General features: G+C 39.8%; 1 protein-coding gene across 2 annotated transcripts; it reads left to right on the forward strand.

The window, feature by feature from the left end:
- Positions 1 to 616: 616 nt before the first annotated feature.
- On the forward strand, positions 617 to 19,625 carry LOC149839053 (peptidyl serine alpha-galactosyltransferase-like). Of its 2 annotated transcripts, none has more exons than XM_090003984.1 (8): positions 617 to 951; positions 1,747 to 1,917; positions 2,331 to 2,574; positions 2,729 to 2,929; positions 3,203 to 3,675; positions 16,773 to 16,937; positions 17,036 to 17,279; positions 18,408 to 19,625. In XM_090003984.1, the coding sequence occupies exons 1-8, from the start codon at positions 626 to 628 to the stop codon at positions 18,978 to 18,980; spliced, it is 2,397 nt and encodes a 798-aa protein (XP_089860110.1). In that variant the 5' UTR covers positions 617 to 625; the 3' UTR covers positions 18,981 to 19,625. The 2 variants fall into 2 exon arrangements, with proteins under 2 accessions (XP_089860110.1, XP_089860111.1); XM_090003985.1 differs by having other exon boundaries at positions 630 to 951; positions 17,036 to 17,102.
- Positions 19,626 to 21,200: the final 1,575 nt, after the last annotated feature.

A 21,200-nucleotide genomic window follows, 5' to 3' on the forward strand; every position in this document is an offset into this window, starting at 1 on the left:
GTTGGATCCAATATTCTAGAATATGTAGTACTAGGGATGCAAATGGGTTGGATCCATGATAGAGGTTTTGTAATTTTTACCTGTTCCCAATCCGATCCGGATCTGACTCTCTATGCATTAGCTATTCTGGATCTGATCCGTTTGCATCCCCTGTACGGTACTATAAGCAACAAACTCGTGATTTACCTATTAATCACCAATGCACATCAGTGGAGTGTTTCAATCATCCTCTATCCATAAAAGTACTAAATAATACTAATGATGGTGACGAAGTTCTTAGTATATTATCATTAATATTAATAACAATGTGGTAATAATAATAATAAATAGTAATAATTTGATAACAATAATAATATTTTGGTTCAGCAGACTGTAGTAGGAGCAGGAATGGTGTAGCAATTGTGTTTTCAATAGTTCACGTCCAACCCCATGATCCTCGAATTAAAATAATTTTGAGGAGAACGTTTCAAACCTCAAACGGGTTGACTTTAATTGTTGTTTTCCAATTCTGACACATCTGTAATGTGGTGGCAATTGGAATTCAGACAAACCAACAAACGTGAAATGTAAGAGGAGAGAAATGAAAGGACCCATCTAAGTGAAACTCTCCATGGGGAATGTGGAGATGGGGAGGGGGAAGATGGGTTTGCTGATGGTGATGGTGGTGTTGACGATGGCGATGGTTGGTCGATGCGATCCGTTGGAATCGGATGGCGAGAGGGCGAGGAGGCGGCCGTGGAGGATGCACACGCTGTTCTCGGTGGAGTGCCAGAACTACTTCGACTGGCAGACGGTGGGGTTCATGCACAGCTTCAGGAAGAGTGGGCAGCCGGGACCCGTCACCAGGCTGCTCAGTTGCACGGACGAGGAGATGAAGGGGTACAGGGGGATGGATTTGGCGCCCACCCTACGGGTGCCGTCGATGAGCATGCACCCCAAGACGGGAGATTGGTAATTTGGAAATGGCCAAAATTCGAACACCCAAATCACCAATTTCCTGTTTCTTTCTTGGTTGGATTGGTTTGAGTGATGTTGGTGTCCTTTGATTTGCATGGTCGTTTTGTTCTGGTTGAAATTTCGCTTACATCTCTCTCTCTCTCTCTGACCAGTGAAATTTGAAATTTCTGTAATTGCTAACTTCTGCTGTTTTATTGTTTATGAATTTTGATGAAAATTGTTCTTCTTGGATCAACTTCTCTGTGCATGGATTTCCAACTTGTGGTTTGCTTCCTTTTTTATTTAGTTTTGAATGATTTATTCATCTGGGTCTCTATGGAAATTTTGCGTTCACCGGGATGTTTCAAGAGAACGCCCTGCTAGTCTTTACACATAAGAAGAAGATGGATAGAATGGGTTTCAAGGCAAAATAGCCTCTATTTTAAGAGAAAGAGTGCCTCACTTGACTTCAAGCTGGGGAAGGCAAGTAACTTCTTCTGACCTTCCGCACTCCTTCGTCTGGTCGAGAAGGGAGAAAGGGAAGGCTCGCTTCTATTTGAGAAATTCTGATTTTCTAAATTTCTTCTGAAAACAAGTCATATTGCTTTTTTGATGCATACCCATTTGAGCATTCATGTTCAACATGCATCATGCTCAAGTGGCGACTATCTGATTGTGTGTTAGTATGATCATTGACGTTAGGAAGGACAGAGTGCTACGGTAAATAGTATTAGTTTTTTTTTTATAATCTAATGGGTATTACAGTATCTAGAAAGTAATGGAATTTTCTCCTTGGTGACATTTTTTTAGGTACCCTGCAATCAATAAACCTGCTGGAGTTGTCTATTGGCTTAATCATAGTGAAGATGCGAAGAATGTTGACTGGGTTGTTATTATGGATGCTGATATGATCATCAGAGGCCCTATTTTACCATGGGATCTTGGTGCAGAAAGGGGAAAGCCGGTTGCGGCATATTATGGGTAGGCAGAAGAGCTTCATACTTCAATGCTCTTTGTAAACCGGAAGATTTCCTTTTCTTCTCTTTGTTTTCTGATGAGAAATGAATTCCAAATGTTTCATGTTGATAGCTTACCAATACAAATTCTTATCAAAGGAGAAAGCTAAAGGGTCTTGGTTATTTATTTATTTCTCCAAATCCTTTTACCTGGAGGAAGGTTGAACGTGTCTATGTCATGTGATCATATTCTGACACTTTGAGAATATTGAAAATGAGTTTAAGCTTATATTACACTAGCACTTGGTGTGATCAATTGTTTTCTGTTTAGATCATTTTTAGTTACTTGTGCTATCATCCAACTTCTATTGCTATTTTATACTCCTATTATACGGTAGAATCTCATGAGTGATCGTCCATCACTTATGGCTGTTGCAGATACTTGATTGGCTGTGATAATATTCTTGCAAAACTGCATACGGCACATCCAGAATATTGTGACAAAGTTGGTGGCCTTGTTGTAATGCATATTGATGATTTGAGGTCCTTCGCACCACTGTGGCTTTCAAAGACAGAAGAAGTACGGCAAGATCGGGAGCACTGGGCAGCTAACATTACTGGTGACATTTACAATAGTGGTTGGATAAGCGAGATGTATGGATATTCTTTTGGTGCTGCAGAGGTGTGAATGGAACCTCTTCCAGTAACTAATAGTTAGCATGTACTAGCTTCTTAAATTCACTGATATCATGTATCCTGCCTAGATGTAGAAAGTTTAAAATGCACTGTCTTCAACTGTTCTGCAATATATATTTTTTCATTTCTCTTATGAGCAGGTGGGATTACACCACAAGATAAGTGATGAACTGATGATTTACCCCGGATATGTGCCTCGAAAGGATGTTGAGCCTCTTGTTCTTCACTATGGTTTGGCATTTTCAGTAGGAAATTGGTCTTTCAATAAATTACAACACCATGAAGATGATATTGTCTATAAGTGTGATCAGCTTTTCACTCCCCCTCCATATCCAAGAGAAGTAAGCTCTGAAGAAGTTTTACTTCCATTTCTCCATGTGAATGATGCTTACACAATTTATCTCCTTTGTGTTGGTTTATCAAATCCACTTAGTTTTGCTAGCAATGGTGTGTAGGGGAGATTTGGTGTTGTAGAAGTTTATAATTTTTTTTCTTACTATGGGTCAAAGTACATTATGTTAGGTGAAATGAATCAAACTGACTTTCTTTCATCATATTGATAAAATTTTAACTATCTTTCCCTGTTTGAAGTGTTTATTTCTGATTTTGCATAGGTTCAACAGATGGAAGCTGATCCTGACAAAAGACCAGGCCTGTTCCTAAGCATAGAATGTATAAATACCCTGAACGAAGGCTTACTGATACATCATGCAGCAATCGGCTGCCCTAAACCCACATGGTCAAAATATTTAAGTTTCTTAAAAAGCGAAAAATTTTCTGAACTTACCAAACCAAAGTCATTAACTCCTGAAATGCGTAAAAGATTGGAAGCAGTACGGACACAGTCCACTGAAAGGCTAAGAGGAGTAAAGCCAAAAATCCATACTGTTTTCTCAACTGAATGTACACCATATTTTGATTGGCAAACCATTGGACTCATGCATAGCTTCCATCTTAGTGGTCAGCCTGGCAATATTACACGCCTTTTGAGCTGTGCAAATGAGGATTTAACAAATTACAAAGGGCATGATCTGGCTCCTACTCATTATGTTCCTTCAATGAGTCGACATCCATTAACAGGAGACTGGTAAGATGGTCACTAGCTTTTATCCTATAACTATGTTCCATCTTTTTATGCATTGACCATTTTTTGATTGCTCATGCACAATTCTTTCATTCAATCAGTGTTGTTCTTGAGGTATATGGCTTCATTCCTTTTCATGAATGGCCTGTATAATGCCTTTTCCTTTTTTATTGTTTTTTCCTCTGGCAACTATACTATGAATCCTTTAAAGATTCTGGTTAGGCAACATATATCATGCACATCCTGTAATGTCTCCACAGGCTTGTGCTCAAAGATGAGAAATTTCTTTTGCTTTAAGATATTGTTTCAGTTTCTATTTGTTGATAGCCTTCTTCGAAAATGTAATTGGATTTTGGAGCATGTTTGGTCAAGTCTCATGAGATTTGGACTCTTATGCAAATGAGCGAATGAATCTCATTGGCATTGGCTAGACAAACATCAGAAAATGAGTGGTGAGAAATGAACTATCATTTGCCTTTACAAATCAGAGTTGCTTTCTCATTTAAATGAGAGTCAGAACCACAAGGTGTCTCCTGTGATTCTGATTCATGTGACTCCAAATCAAAATTGATTTGGAATCACATGTGACTCCAAATCAAAATTGATTTGGAATCACATGTGACCCAGCAAACCAAACTTACCCTTGATATGAATTGTCTGGAGTTTTTATTTTCTTTTTGGGAGTGTTTCCCATTTATGGAAATTATGATATGCTTTAGCATCAATAAGAATTGAGATTTCTATTTCCTTAAAATTCACAAGTAAAACTAGGTGATCTTCTTGCCCTTATTTTGTTGATGTTGGATATGCTAGTTTCTGCTGCGAGTGTCTAGCTTAATTTTTTCCTTGTTTTCCAAGAATTTGCTCCATATTTTATTCATAATTGTCTCCAACAAAAGGGCCACAAAGATGTGTTTTGTGAAACTTTATCTTTTTCGGCAATTTTGAGTGGAAGTCCAATTAGGGAATGAAAAATTTCCCCTTAAAAAGGAAAGTTTCTCTAGTCTTCTTGATTGTGCAATGATAAAGCATATATTACGTTAGCTACAATTGCATGTAAAGAAGGAAAAGTCGTTCAGTGGCTAAACATGACTGCTTTGTACTCCAATCAAATGAGAAAGTGTGAGAAAAGCTAGAATAGTGCTTGGATAAGGCAAGTCATTTTAGGAATTGCTTGCTTCCACTACTTATCTAAAGACATTTTTGGAGTTGCTTGCTTCCACTACTGGTCTATATGAAGGAAGAAGAATAATTTTTTTCCTACATTATAAATAGCTATATGCATTTTTGATGAAATCATTTTTTGTTTATCTAAGAGACATTTGGGACCGCATAAATTCTGCTTTAGTTTGTCATTTTCTGCTTAAAGGGTTATTGGAGGAATTAGTTACAAACAAAACTGGAGCATGGTAGCTCTATTGAAAGCCAAGGAGTCTCCACTACTAAGCTAATTTTTTTGAAACTAGTCTCAAATGACTTGCTTGAGACCATGTAAAGCACATTCTGTCCTCTGAATCAATAACCTCCATTTGAAAAATACACTCTGTACATCTAATTGCTGCAAATTCCAATGCCTAACAGCAATAATTGCAAAGAAGGTTTGAAGAGTATTTATTTGAGCTATAGGAGCAAATGTCTTAGCATAATCTGAATTGATTGTAACCTTTAGCTACAATCCTTTCCTTATGTCATTAATGTTTCCTTTATTTTGTAGATCCGCCTACATCGTACCACTGTTTTCTCAGCTAGAAGCTGTGCATACAACATATTATGTCTTATCTATTTTTTTCTGCCATAGGTTGTTACCACTTTAGTCTTTAAAGCTGCTTCGTTATGATCTTGGATCAATATAAGGATTCATTAAGCAAGAAATGTGTAATGCTCAACAGAAAAAGTTCCATATATAGAATGAGTAGAAGGAATAGAAGGTCGAGAGCTATGTAACACAGATTCTCCATTTTGGCCCTTGTATGTGTCCCTTTATATAGTAGCCATATTGAAAACTTCTTAAAAATGGTTCTATCTCCATATCCGCAGCCGTATCCATGAGACATAGGTTGAGAGCTACATTGTTTCTGAGATATATGTGATTCCTAGGGTGCTTGTTTTCTATTGGTAGAATCAAAGTTGTAAAAAGCAGTGTTTTAAAACCCGGTGACTCGTCACTCGGCTCGTCCTTGAGTGACTCGTGACTCGGCCAGGTCATGTTAACTTTATATTTTATATAAAATATATAAATATATGTATATATTATCTATATTTTATAGTATTTTACCAATATATTATATATAATATACATTATATGATAATTTTTATAATATATTTAATGCAATGTTGTGAAAAGCATTGAGGCTTAGTGAGGCGCTCCACCAAAAACTAAGGCGAGGCGTAAGCCTCTAGTCGTAAAGCATAAGCCTCATTTTTTTTTGAAAACTTTAAAAAAATCATAAAAAAATATCTAAAAATACAAATAAATAAAAAATACTTTATTGATGAAGTAACAACCAATAAGAAATAAAAAATCTCATATAAGTACTAAAAAATGTGAGATTAACATATAAAAGTAACTAAGAAACTGATTACAAAAAACTAATTATATAATTGAAAAATATAATGTCCTATAAAGCAACACCCAATAAGCAATAAAAAATCTTGAATAAGTACTAAAAAATATGAGATTAACCGATAAAAGTTAAAATATAACTAAAGAAACTAATAAAAAGTAAATAAATAAAGAAACTAAATAAATATAACATATAAAAGTAACTAAGAAATTGATTAATAAAAGTAACTAAGAAACTGATTACATAACTGGAATCTGTAACTGATTGCATAATATGAGATTAACATATAAAAGTTAAAATATATGAGATTAACATATAAAAAGTTCTTCTTCTTCTCCTCAAGGGGAGGTGTGCCTTTTGCGCCTCAAGGCGTGTTTTTGATAACACTGATTTAATGTATAATTTTATTAATACATGTATATTTTTATATAATATACATAATATTTATATTATATTTCATATAATATATGTAATTATATATAAAATATATTATATATGTATATATATGCATGACTCACCCATTTCCAAATACGGTTGCTAGTTGACACATCGCTCCAGATTCGTCGGTAAGGAGTGATGCCCATGACTCAACCGAGTTTTGTTAAAGCCGGGTCACACCTGTTTTTTGACCCAGTGACAAGGCGATCCGGGCCGAGTCAATCGAGTCACCGGGTTAATCCGGCGAGTTTTTAAACTATGGTAAAAAGTGTATCGTAACTCGTATCAGTTGGGATCTGATGCAGAGCAGGATCGGATCCGGTCTACATATTGACAGCACCCCGATCCATCAACAGCATGAAAATGATTCGGGTCAAGACTCGGGTTCAATACTGGACCCGATACCCGGGTCCAGTAGCAGTCTTTAAAAACCCCTCTAGGGTTGCGTGCGAGGAGGAGAAGGATATTCAGAATGGCAGCAGCCGTCAGTGGGGTTTTTCCTTTTTGTTCTTTTTTGGGTTTTTGCTGAGTCTTTTCTTTCCCAGTCGGTTTTCCCCTTTCTCCATTATTTTGTCTTTCTGCACATTTTACCTGATGACATTTATTCCTTTTGTCTCATTCAGCAGCTTTTCTTTTCACTTCTTTATTTCTCTGTCACTTCAGTTTGCAACATCTTTGTTTTTTTATTGTTTCCTTTGTTGCCTGTGGTTTTATTTCCCATTGCTTGTTTCAAAGCTTATTGAATAAAATCTGCAGTCCAGCACCGTTAGTTTATGGTGATCTCTTTACTCATTTTGGCACATCGCACGATCGTGAAAGTTGTGCCCCTACTTGCTACACCTCAAGTGCATCACAGAATCCGATATTCACGTTGCATCACAGTGATCGAAAACTTCGATGTCCATGCTGCATCAACTAGTGTCTACGCCAGCATCCATTAGTGAGAATACTAGGTCCCTTCGCTGCATCAAAGTGGTATCAGAGCCCAGCCCCTCCTCCTTCGTCAACGGCATGACTCAAGGGGCGAGGAACGGTCCTACAAACGGAAAGGCATGAGAGAAGATCATGAAGCGGATGCTCGACATGGTGACGGAGATGCAAGAAGAGATTCTACGCCTAGAGAAGGAGGTAGCCGGTCTGTCGAAACGCATGGATGGGGTCGAAGCACGGTTGGGTGCATTTGAATCCAAGGTGGATGCGCACACAGTGCCATTGAATCAGTTAGGCACGCGCACGATCCACCCCGTTGATACTACCGCCTTCGATCCAGCCCCGAAGACGCTCCAGCACACGGCGCGGCGAGAAGGTGATGTGGAAACCCTGCACAGGGATGCGGGTCGCAGCAGTGTTCCCCATTCGGTAAACCCCCTCCATCTCGAACCTGCGGGGACTGTGGCTCGCCCAGATCTGGGAACCCTCCAACCGAACCATCAAAGTGGTACACCCTGTCGCTCGGGTGTGCCCCAACCGTGGCAGCAGGTCACTGCGACTGCAATGCAGACCAGACCCGGTGTGCAGGAACCCAGCGTCACGCTGGGTCCTACTGTAGGTTTGGGATTGTGGCCTCGCGCCATGGGGGTTGTGCCGCAGAGTGGGTCGGACTTGCAGGGCCCTGGCGATCCATGGAGCCTTGCTGGGGGCTTGGGTATCTCTGTCCGACCCGGGTGTACGCGTCTGGATGGAATTGTGGATGTTAATGTTCATCTTGGCGGCATTCAAGAAATCTCTTTGGTATTGAATCAAGCTTCATTACAGCGTGACATGTTCAGGGTTGAGCATATCAACAGTTATAAATCTGAAGTTGACGTTGTGAAGGAGACAGGGAAGTGTTGCAAAATAAAAGGGGCGGTAGATTTTGGAAAAACGTTTTGTGGGTATGGTAAGGTGGCCGGACTTGATGATGATGGATTCTCATTTATTGATGCCAACTTGCAAGCTGGAGATGTGGTCATTGGTAAGTTTGCAGAGTCAGGAGCAGATCACAATTTTAAATGGAAGCACCTATCTTCGATGTGTCTGATCTATATGCTCACTGTGGAGGAGATCAGTCGTCGGAGCCGACTATTTCTCAACCGGGGGAGAATGATGCAGAGCAGGATCGGATCCGGTCTACATATTGACAGCACCCCGATCCATCAACAGCATGAAAATGATTCGGGTCAAGACCCGGGTTCAATACTGGACCCGATACCCGGGTCCAGTAGCAGTATTTAAAAACCCCTCTAGGGTTGCGTGCGAGGAGGAGAAGGATATTCAGAATGGCAGCAGCCGTCAGTGGGGTTTTTCCTTTTTGTTCTTTTTTGGGTTTTTGCTGAGTCTTTTCTTTCCCAGTCGGTTTTCCCCTTTCTCCATTATTTTGTCTTTCTGCACATTTTACTTGATGACATTTATTCCTTTTGTCTCATTCAGCAGCTTTTCTTTTCACTTCTTTATTTCTCTGTCACTTCAGTTTGCAACATCTTTGTTTTTTTATTGTTTCCTTTGTTGCCTGTGGTTTTATTTCTCATTGCTTGTTTCAAAGCTTATTGAATAAAATTTGCAGTCCAGCACCGTTAGTTTATGGTGATCTCTTTACTCATTTTGGCACATCGCACGATCGTGAAAGTTGTGCCCCTACTTGCTACACCTCAAGTGCATCACAGAATCCGATATTCACGTTGCATCACAGTGATCGAAAACTTCGATGTCCATGCTGCATCAACTAGTGTCTACACCAGCATCCATTAGCGAGAATACTAGGTCCCTTCGCTGCATCAGGATCAAAATAAGATATGTATCGTAAAAAAATGCATTTTCACTATTTTTTCCTAAAAATCTAAAAAAATCCAAGAATACAAGATCGATGTAATTAAACATAGATATGTCATTAAACATTCACGATTCAACTAAACATAGATGTCTCATGTCATGTCACAAACAACTAAATATAGATCCTGTTACACGCAAGTTTTGTAACAAAAGATACAAAACAACAACATCAATCATCTTTATTATCAAATATCCTAGTTCAGATTTGGGAATGAAAACCCTACTCGCTCGACTTTTCATCTTTTAATCGATTTTACTTTCAAAATGACTATTTTGCCCTTTTAAAAAACAATGTTTCTTTCATTTTGTTTGGTAAATTTTTTTTAAGGGATAATACTATTCAATCCATTTTTTTAAGAAAATATGTTCCCCTAAAAAGAGAAGTGATCTGCCCATTAATGGGAAGCTCGCTTCCCATTTAAAAAGGGCGCTCCCCCTAGAGGGGAAGTGCGCTCCCCCAAGTCTATGGGCACTTCAGGTAACTCTGCTCTTGTGCAAACCACAAAAACCTCTCCCTTGCATAAGGATTGACCCTCAAATCGCTCTCACGGATCCTAGGGTGTGTGGGTTCCCCTCTAATTGCCTCTACACAAATGAGGAAGTCGACCCTCAAGAGGTCTTTAAAATTGAAAAAGTAAAAAATACGATTGAGCCTTTTTTAAATTGCGCCAGAAGGTGTATCGTACGATACATCCGATACAAGTACAATACACACTCGTATTGTGATACGAGTGTGTATCGTATCGAAAATGCTAATAGTAACGATACATATCATGCGATACAACATTGGGTAGAATAGGTGATAGGATGTGAGCCAAAGGAATGATCCGTCTCTTGTATTTGTTTCAAAAAATGATGTGCTTGAGGAGGTAGTCGACTATATATCCAAAATGTCATAGGCTTTGAACTCCTTTTAATTAAGGAAAAAAAGGGAAAATCAAATTCAAATCGTAAGAACATGACAAACTTAAAAGATATTTGGTTCACTATAAAGATTGAGAACAAAGTGGCTGACCCAACTTTTGATACTGGGAGTATGAATTGTACCACGACATAGATCTACAGTTGATTAAAATAGATTTATTAGCCATGGTATGGCATAAGGCTCTTGAATATATTGAGAAACCGAAATGAAGGTGCAATGCAGTAAGAGCGGGAGGGGAGCATGAGGTTGAAATATTAGACTGCACAAGAAGCTAATTGACTATGCGTGAAAGACTTAAGATATGAAGAAACACACATGATTGATGAGCACGATTCATGATTGTTCTGCGGGTTTCTCATTTATCATTAAACTATATATTGGAGTGGTGGTAGTTGAGGTTCAAAATCTTTTTTTCTACGACTTCGGACAAGTATAGATCATGAACCTTAGTTCTTTGTTGAAATTGCTTATAACATTCATATCAGCATTAATAGAGCCAATCCATGGTAGGTGAGGGCCACTACGTCTATGTATGTTCTTTATAGCCACTAGTATCTTTGGTTATCAAGTTTCATGAGAATTTTAGTCTCTTCTGCTAATTCCTGAGCTAATGAAGGATATGTGGCTCTACAAAAAATAACACTTGTTATAATGAAATGTGGTCAACACAAACAAGTGCCTCTTATGGGCAAGAACAAATACACAAATGGAAACTACTTATGGGTCAAGATACAATCACAAAAATGCCACTTATGGGCATGAGTAACAAAATAAAAAATATAAGGATTTTATTAAGACAATGCTTAAGAGCAAGCTCAACATACAAGAGGGGTTACATCCCCTATTTATACACAAAAGGAAGCAAAGAAGCGCCATTGGGAAGTGCTCCCAACAACTAGAAATATAGTTGTTGGGAGCACTCCCAACAACTCTATTTCAAGAGCATTATAAGGATTATAATACCCTTGATAAAAAGAATAAATTACAAAAATAATAAAAACTTAAAGTGCCCCTAATGAACACAACTAATTACATAAGGTGAAATGACTAAAACAACCCTAATGGGTTTTACTTATTACATCAAGAATATATATATATATATATATATATATATATATATATATATGCAAAACAATAAGTATTATATATATATACTTTAACACTCCTCCTCTGACTTATGGTGCAATCACCGAAAGTTTGTCAAGCAAAAAATGAAATTGGGGAGAAAGAATCGCTTTCGTAAAGAAGTCGGCCAAATAAAATTTTGATGCTACATAAGGCAGAATGGACTTCTTCAGGTACTCTTCACGTTCATAGTGGCAATCTATTTCAATATGTTTGGTGCACTCATGAAACGTGTGATTACCGGATATGTAGATGATACTTTTATTGTCACAGCATAACCGTGAGGGCGATTGCATATGCACCCTCATGTCTTTCAATAATCTTCTCAACTACACAATTTCAGATGTTGTGGTGGCATTGGCACGATACTTAGCTTCGGTTGACGACAACGACACCTTCTGCTGCTTCTTGCATTTTCAAGACACTATCTTTTATAACCGTCTTCATGAAGTGTAGTTTGTGATGACTACCTTTACAACTGGAGTGACTCACAGTTGTCCATGTTGCTTCTCTTTTCATCCCAAATTCACTACATCTGTAACGCCCCAAAAAATCCAGGATTTGTAACTTTTAGAATAGTTTAGAAAGCTTTGAAATCATACAATTATCAGAGTCTAAATAGTACTTCAGCGGAAAAATGATATTTTTAAAACAACAAGTCGATGGACCTTGAGCGCATTACAGCGTAAACTTTCCTTTACCGAATTCCGCACAACTATCGTAATCAAATGGTTTTAAAATGCAATTTCAATGATGAAGAATTTGTTTGTTGAAACCAAGAAGTTTACTAAAACAGTTTTAGTAACTCAAGGTTTAATAAAAAGAGAAATTTTGAAATACACTTTATACCAAATTTACCAACATGTCCTCAGGAGCGAAACGTCAGGGAAAGAGCTCAATCTTGATCTCATCACGCCATCGTGCCATCGTAGAGTGTATCACCTATACATCATCTGCCTATAAAATGGGTCAGTTTCACTAAAAACTGGTAGGTGCACATACAGGACGATATAGAACATAGTTAAGCAAAATAATTTAATATGTCAAGTAGACAGACAATCATATAGCAATTTAATTTCAACAGATTCATGGAGCAACTATCATGAGAAAAATGCTAAAACTAATACAAGCATTTCACTGGCACAAGTAGGCTAATTATTATAAGCAAAGCACTGCATAAACAAGCAAAATACGATGCTACATCAACCACACACACAATTCCCTAAGTATTGAAACCTGTTGCATGCTATAGCTTTCATACGTGCATAACTCAACAAAGTGTGTGATCAGATTTAAATTATGTTTCGATATTAATTGGCCAAGTGGGTACGCACAAGGCACGACTCTAGAAACAGCCTAGACTTATCCGAGGGTTTATTATGCTATGTATTTTAAGATAACCTGGATAGCTGACTGAGTCCGCACCTAAGGGGACGGTCAGTGACCAAGAGAGAAATCCCCAAAGCAGCATAAACAATGGATGCATCCCGAACATGGAGAGCTACCACCTAGGATAATTATGGTAGTCTCCTTCCCCTAACTCCGATGACTGGGGAAGCCGAGTCTTTTGCTCGTAACTGCCATTAATGACTTGTCCATCGAAGTTTTTGTACCTTTTCGTCCTCTCTCCTGACAGGAGTTAGCGGTTCGAATAAGTACATCAGGGGTAGTTAACTGAAGACTCATTCTACATACTCTGGTCTTTCGACCAAACTCGAGTATCTTGCCGGTGAAGGCGGAAATCATCACTTATTTAGGTGATCTCAGCATTTTGTTATTTGCACTCATCAAGGTTGCCACAACCTACTCATCCAATCATCGCAACGTAAGAAGACGTACTTGTCAAAAAGTACGGACGTACTTGTCAAAAGTACGACTACGATGAAAGGAATATGATTTCACCAAAGAAACCCCAACAGATATTATCTACAAAAGAAGTAACACAACACAATTTGGCAAGATAAGTCTTGAATTCATTTCAACAATATTTTGCATATTTCATGATACGAGGTCGTCTCGGATCTCTCGTCCGATCAACAAAGTACTTAACACGTCGTGCATGACTAAAAGTACGCTACACAAAAAAAGAGGGTGCGTAGGCTTCTCAAAAGGAACACACAACTTCATAACGATCAGACGAATATAGGAGTGTTCATTTGGCACGATTCATCCTTAAAAGCCACAATTCACACAAGGCACATCACTATCAATCTTGCATCTAAAATTTATATTAATATCGACATGATTCGCACGACACGCGACACTAAGTTTAATAAATGAAGAATGGGTCCTTCAACAGAACCTCACTCGATCACAGGCTCCTACCCCCAATCGGGGTTATTTAAATTGAGCCGCAACTTGAATCAAGGTTATAAAACATTTCTCCCAAGTGTGTGGACTTGAGAGGGCCCAAATGTGACTTCGTAATCCTGCGAGACTTAAAACTTAACTTTGCAAAAGCTGTGCAATTTGAAGAGCACTGGGTTGGCAGAAGGAACTCGCTTTTAAAGAACTGCAATGCACAAGCACAACTTCTAGTGTTTTGAAAACAAGTGATATCAGGATAGGCATAAGACTACATTTATGTAAGTACATATTTACCATGAATCTGAGCATATGCAGGTTATAACATGACAACAAGCAACTCTCGACTTGCGATGCCGCGCATCGAGGGAAAAGCACATAAGTAATACACGAAGTACCAAAATCATACCTTGGCCATTTAGATGGGCAAACACATAAGGTCATAAGTAATACATGAGACACGAAGTCGTACCTCACTCAAAGGAAACGTGCAGGCAAAAATATATGCAAGCAAACAAGAGCATAGGTATTGCACGAAGTACTAAACCACACCTCAAACTCATAAGCAACTATGCAAAATAATGATCGAAGAATGAAATTGTACCTCGACCCATGAGCATACAAACAAGATAATGCGCAATGCAGAAGCAATATAACTCTAAACATGTCTAGCATGGGCATCTTAATTATTTCAACTTAAATAGGTTCATTTATTGCCCTTTGTGCGACTTTACCCTACCTCAGAATGTTGTGTAGCTGCGTACGCCTATGCGTGAGGATAATACGAGGGTCGGGCCGCGGAGCACGAACGGGGCCTATTGCGTAAATCTGCAAGAGTGTAAGTTATAATGACGTAGTTGACAAAAAGAACAGAATGACAGTGGTAAGACCTGCCCTGTCGGCGGAAACAAATGAGTGGCAGGGGTATCGGCCCCTATCTGACCTAACAACGAATGACAGGAGCCTCGGCCCCTGTCTGACAGGACAGCGGATGGCAGGGGCCTCAGCCCCCGCCTGACAAAGCAGTAAATGGCAAGGGCCGAGGCCCCTGCCGGCCAAAACAACGAACGACAGGGGTCTCGGCCCCTGCCTGCCAAAACATCAAACGGCAGGGGTCTCGGCCCCTGCCCAACGAAATAAATAAATGGCAAGGGCCTTAGCCCCTGCCTGACAAAACAGCCAATGGCGGGGGCCTCGGCCCCTGCCTCACGAAAACAACAAATGGCAGGGACTTGGGTCCCTGCCTGACAATACTGGACGACAGGGGCCTCGGCCCCTGCAAAACAATGAATGGCAGGGGCTTCAGTCCCTGCCAGACAAAACAGAAACTGGCTAGGGCCTCGGCCCCTGCCTGACGAAACGAATAAATGCAGGGGGTCCGGCCCCTGCCTGACGGAACAACGGCGAAACAAGGGGGAAGGTGCGACAGGGGGGGTGTTGATCCCCTGCCACCCTTCAGGTAGGCATAGAGGGAAATAGGAGGGCACGACACAGGCGGTATGCCGTCTGTCGGCCTCTCGGCAAGCCCTCCAGGAGAGAAAAAAAAAGAGGAGGAGGGTGCCGCAGGGGTGACTGGCCCCCTGCCGACTCTCCGGCAACTTCAAGAGAGAGGGGGAGACGACAGGGGCCCCGTAGGCCACCTGTCGGGCCTCCAATAGATGCAGAGGGAGTGGGAAGAGGATCAGAAGGCCGGGGAGATAGAGGGCGTACCTGGAAGGGGGGCGCCGTCGTCGCTGTCAGCTCCTTTGCGAGGTCGTCGGTGGCGGCAATTGGAGAGAGGCAGCAGCGTCGGGAGGAGAGGAGGAGGAGGAGAAGAGAAGGGAGGTGCGCCTCCCCTCCCCTCCCGGGATACTCTTAAAGAGCTCGGGCGATCTTCGGGGAAACCCTAAAAGGGTTTCCCTTAACCTGCTGTCGAGGGGGGGGGGGGTGGAGCGGTACGAGTGAGGTGCGGCGCACAGGGGAGAGGATTTGTTTTTAAACAAATCCTCCCTCTGTGTCGGGTTTTAAAACCCTGTCGATAACGGGCCCGGGTCGGGTCCTGACCCGACCCGGCTCGGGTCCGATAATAATAATAATAATAATTATTTTTTTTAACGTGGGTTTTACATCAGTGAACTGACTACTACTTGCCATTGATAACAAGCTGCTATTAGCCGCAAAACCTCTAAAGACCATAGAAAATCAATTATACAACTCAAAATACTGAAAACCATGTTATTCCAATATTCCTCGAGCGAATGTGACCCTAGAGGAACAAGTTCTTTCCAACAGTCAATCTATCCATGTTTCCAGAAACTATCAAACTTCACATTCAGCCCAGGCTGCACTAGTAAAACAAAATTTTTATAGCAAATCATAACTTTCCTAAGATACTTCCAAAGCACACAGAATTTGTTGCTAATAACTTCTCTATTACAGGAGAATGAATAAGCTAAATGACCATAATGCCCTCATATGCACATTGACTAAAAGCTAGAAGGAAATGAAAAGGACAAAAGTTCCTGGTAATACCAATATAATACACCTATAAACTATTTTATGCTTGCAGTTCCGTTGCAGTAGAGATAAATGCAGCTAATATCCTTATGCTTAAGAAAAAAAAGAAATAATTGGACATTGCTGGAATGCATATTCAGCATTTTATGTTGACCAAGATCCTTTTCCAGCTCAAGTTAAAGATTCAATAGATTACATGACACGTATATATTTCCTTGGCATGTCCATGTCATTATTTTATGTATAGGAACTTGACAAACATTATGTTATGAGACCTGTATTTTATAGTCTTATGAACTACTTTTCCTGATCTCATCCTGGTCTTCTTGATGATTTGAGTATTATGTGAAAGCTGACAAGTGGATCATAAAAGTCGTTGTGCATTACAATATTGTTGAACATGTAGCATATTGATCCAAGCTCTTGGTGAACTTTTTCAGGTATCCAGCAATCAATAAGCCGGCAGCAGTTCTTCATTGGTTAAATCATGCAGAAATAGATGCTGAGTACATTGTTATTCTAGACGCAGATATGATACTAAGAGGTCCTATTACACCATGGGAGTTCAATGCAGAGAGAGGGCATCCTGTATCCACTCCATATGGGTGAGGGGAAAAAACAACCATGTCTGCTTATCAGTGCCAGACAGTCGGTATTTTGAAATTTCCATTTTTAAATGCCTGATTAGTTTGTTCTGTGATAGGTATCTTATTGGTTGCGACAATGAGCTTGCAAGAATTCATACGCGTCGCCCTGAAGCATGTGACAAGGTAGGTGGAGTAATCATTATGCACATAGATGATCTACGAAAGTTTGCATTATTTTGGCTCCATAAAACAGAGGAAGTAAGAGCTGACAAGGAACATTATGCAACTAAATTTACTGGTGATATTTATGGAAGTGGTTGGATTAGCGAGATGTATGGCTATTCCTTTGGTGCGGCTGAGGTATGTTGCAGTACGAAAACCAGATGCTTGTGCATGCACAGAATCATCGAACATATACTGCTGGAACACAGGCACACAGTCATCTAAACTATACCTGCTTGCTGAAACACACACACACACACAAAAGAAGAAGAAAAAGACCAAAAAAAGTACACATGTTCATTAACAAATAAGTTCATGTATGCATCTGTTTGCTTTTGTGCTTATGCAAGATAAAATGTGCAAGCAATGCAAGTTTAGTCATTGATCTTTGGAATTTAAAGTTGTAAACTATATTCTGCTTGACCTACTTTTTTCTTTGTAAGACCTGCTTATCCTGTTGCTTCCAAATTCATATATTCATATTTGTGCATGGATCTAAATTTATTTTGACATATGCTGTGTTTATAAAAATCAGTGTGTGAGCATGAGAGAGAAAAAGAAGAGGGAGAACTCGGCCCTCTCTCATTATAACTATATATATATATATATATATACTTTAGGGTTCTTTGATATAATGACCAAAATGCCTTATAAAGGCACATCATGTACAAACACTTGAAGATACAATAAAACACAAAAACAACACAACATTTACATTGATATGACCTCAGAAAAGAGCCAGAAAAGCATGAAAACTTGTTCTAGATGTTCAGAGGTGAACACCAACATGCCTCTGGCGGTCCAAAATATACCAAAAATACCCTTGATGCATTTCTAAAGGATTCTGAATTCTGATGCACTCTCTAACAACACCCCCATCGCTAGTAATGTAAGGGACTTGGTGAATATGTTGGCAATTTATTGTTCTCCACTAACAAAACTGAGGCACAAGTTCTTGATCTTCCACCTTTTAATGAATAAAGTGCTGATCCAACTGTATATGTTTTGTTTTTCCATGATGCACCGAAAACATAGCAATGGTGATTCCCCTTCAACACATAAAAACTGATTTACTAATATGTTTTGAAGAGGGAGAACGTGTTTACTCTCTGTGTGTGGATTTCAGACATTTTCCCTGAGACCAATTGTATGAATCCATCATAGAATCCAAAAGTAAGCCAATATGAACCACATGCACAATGAGAAAAAGCTACTAATTGTTCCTTGTTTAGCTCTTATTGACTTTGGACCTTCTTCTTCATGCAGTTAAATCTGAGGCACAAAATAAACCCAGACATATTAATCTATCCTGGTTATGTTCCTGAGCCAGGGGTTGAACCCAGGGTCTTTCATTATGGGCTGAAATTTGGGGTAGGGAACTGGAGTTTTGACAAAGCTGATTGGAGGAATACTGACTTGGTGGATGTCTGCTGGTCAAAGTTTCCAGATCCGCCTGATCCTTCCATGCTTACCGCTACTGATGACGGCACTCTAAGAAGGGACAAACTAATCATTGAGTGTGCCCAGAAGCTGAATGAAGCCCTTTATCTTCATCACAAAAGAAGGAAGTGCCTTGAATCAGATGGCAAAAACAATTCAACTCAGTTACTGACGAACATTTCTAATGGAAGATGGCAAGAGAGAAAAAAAGCCACAATTAGACTGTATCGAGATTTACAACATAGCCTGCACGATACACCTGATGTTTGGATTGTGTATCCTAGGTATTGGATGGTCGGCCTGTGGACTCTCTCTGTCTTTGGGTTTTTAGTAGTCCTCTCAGTAGTACTATCAAATAAGAGAGTGGATAGATTGGACAAGACAAAGAGCAAAGAGTAGAAATACAATTTCTTACATTTGGGTATCAGAACTAAATGCAGATAGCGATCACCATGATAATTTTTTATAGGCAATCTAGAGTCCTAGATATATATTTATTTTCCAAATTCATTTTGCATTTGAGTAGATTTTCAGCTTACACCTTGTAGATCACACACGCTCTTTCTGACAGATTTATAGCAACTGCTGGATCAATGAGTTGATGAAGCATGAACTAGGAGGCTATCTACTAGATAATATGAAAATCTTTAATTTATCAAGAGAACTTTGGCCTTTTAGGGAATGATAGATTCGGCATCTTTGAGTAGGTGCTTGGCTGATGAGATCTGTTGAAGAGTGGAATGCGTGGATGCTCATAACATGATTTGAAGTGCAAGTCCAAATGATATCTCATCTTTCAAAGTATTGGTTTTGTGTTTGATTAGCTGCTTTAGAAACAACAGAGGATCAACAAGCTTCTCACTGGAAGCAATTCTTCTTAACATTGAATTGGGTTCTTTTCATTTTGCAACTCTTGAAGTTGTAAGGCCAGCACAAAATTCGTGCGTTCTGCCGAAGAAAGACTTCCCAAATTGGTTGTATTAACGTTGTATTAGTCATTGTTTTATGATTTTTATTGCATTTATTTTAGAAATGCTTTTTGCACATTCAAGCTCCAATTAAATCAGCATATTGATTGTTAAATTTGATGCTACGAGAATTTGATGTTTTGACTTTCCAAATTGTCAGTCTTTTAAAAGATTAGAATCCTTGGGCTCTGCTAAAAACATTTAGATATGGACCTGAGTCAGGTTAAAGCAACAAATGAGTGGATCCCGTAACTATGGGTTAGATCCAACTAGATCCTATGTATGTAAAGTTTTATATACCACAAGGATTCATCTAAATTAAACTTACATGTGCTTGACCTGGATATAAACCAGCTCCCACTCATGATGTCCTGATCTCATACTTCTCCAATTCTTTGAGAATGTCCGATATGCTATATCTGGATCCGGCTCATACAGAATTGAGCAGTGACTACCTATACACTGACCTAGGATGTTGTCAATAGAGATGCAAACAGCTCGGATATTGGTCCGCTTATGTTATACCACTTAGATTTTTTGATGTGGAAGGCTCGAAAGAAGGATTAGAATTAAGGTAGGTCCAGATTTACAATGGACAAATATTGTAATTTGAGCTCGACGAACTGAAGAGGATCAAACTTGTGGATTTTGGGTTGTGGGATATGTGGGACACGTGTTAGGGTGTTGAACCTTGATTGACACAGTGAGGGCGAGGCCTGAGGTTTCTCGTGGTTGCGGCTACAATGAAACAATGAAAAACATGGTCAAATGGCTAATCGAGTAAGTGTGGGGCTCAGTAAGTGGTTTGGTTAGGGTTTTCATTTCAAAACTGAAATGACCTTATGAAGGGGTTCTAGGGTGACCTAGAGACATGTGTAAGGGTCTGATATACGTTTTAGGGCTCAGAGATATCTGTCTAGGTCTAGGAAGAGGATAGTGAGGTCAACGGGCCAAACTATGTAAGGATTTAGCTAAGGTTGGGGTTAGGATTAAGGAGTGTTAGAAGGTCTGTAGCATATAGAAAAAATACATCGCATTCTAGAGTGTAGGTACATGATCCATAATGTAAAAGTTTCGGCCAGATCTTTCACTACAAGAAACCTGTGGATTAGCGATGACCTAAATTCGTCGCTAAACTGTTTAGCGACGGATTAGCGACGAAAAACTTTCATCGTGAATTTTTCGACGCTAAGTAGTGCCAGAATTTATCCGCCGCTAATTCCATCGCTAATTTGCGACGGATTAGCGACGGATATGATCCATCACGAGTCATTCGCTATTTTAAATTAGCGATGGATAATATTCGTCGCTAATCCGTCGTTAAATTTTAAATAAAAAAATAAAAAAAAAATTTTGCTCGCTGTCGGCGCGTTTTCCAGCAAGGAGCAATTTTTTTTTGCACAGAACCGGCGCGTTCCGGCAGGCTGCGACTCCGCGCAAATCCGGGGGAGCTCCTCTTCAAGTTCCAGGTCTGCCACGAGAACCAGCCGAAGAGCTGCACAGTGGGGGCGCGTTCCGGGGGGAGCTCCTCTTCAAGTTCCAGGTATGCCACGAGAACCAGCCGAAGAGCTTCACGGCGGGGGCGCTCAGCTTCAGCTGCGACTCCACGCGGATCTTCGCGAGCTGCAGGGGGAGGAGCAACGAGTACGAC

The sequence above is a fragment of the Nuphar pumila genome, chromosome 4 (genome assembly GCF_984573655.1).
Source record: "Nuphar pumila chromosome 4, dmNupPumi1.hap1.1, whole genome shotgun sequence".
Lineage (NCBI taxonomy): Eukaryota > Viridiplantae > Streptophyta > Magnoliopsida > Nymphaeales > Nymphaeaceae > Nuphar > Nuphar pumila.

What these genes read in the sequence shown, in the direction of transcription:
- LOC149839053 (XM_090003984.1), top strand. Translation starts at nt 626, where the DNA reads ATGGGGAGGGGGAAGATGGGTTTGCTGATGGTGATGGTGGTGTTGACG. An exon ending in CCCCTCCATATCCAAGAGAA is followed by an intron (nt 2,930 to 3,202) that starts GTAAGCTCTGAA and finishes GATTTTGCATAG; the next exon opens with GTTCAACAGATGGAAGCTGA. An exon ending in ATTCCTTTGGTGCGGCTGAG is followed by an intron (nt 17,280 to 18,407) that starts GTATGTTGCAGT and finishes TTCTTCATGCAG; the next exon opens with TTAAATCTGAGGCACAAAAT.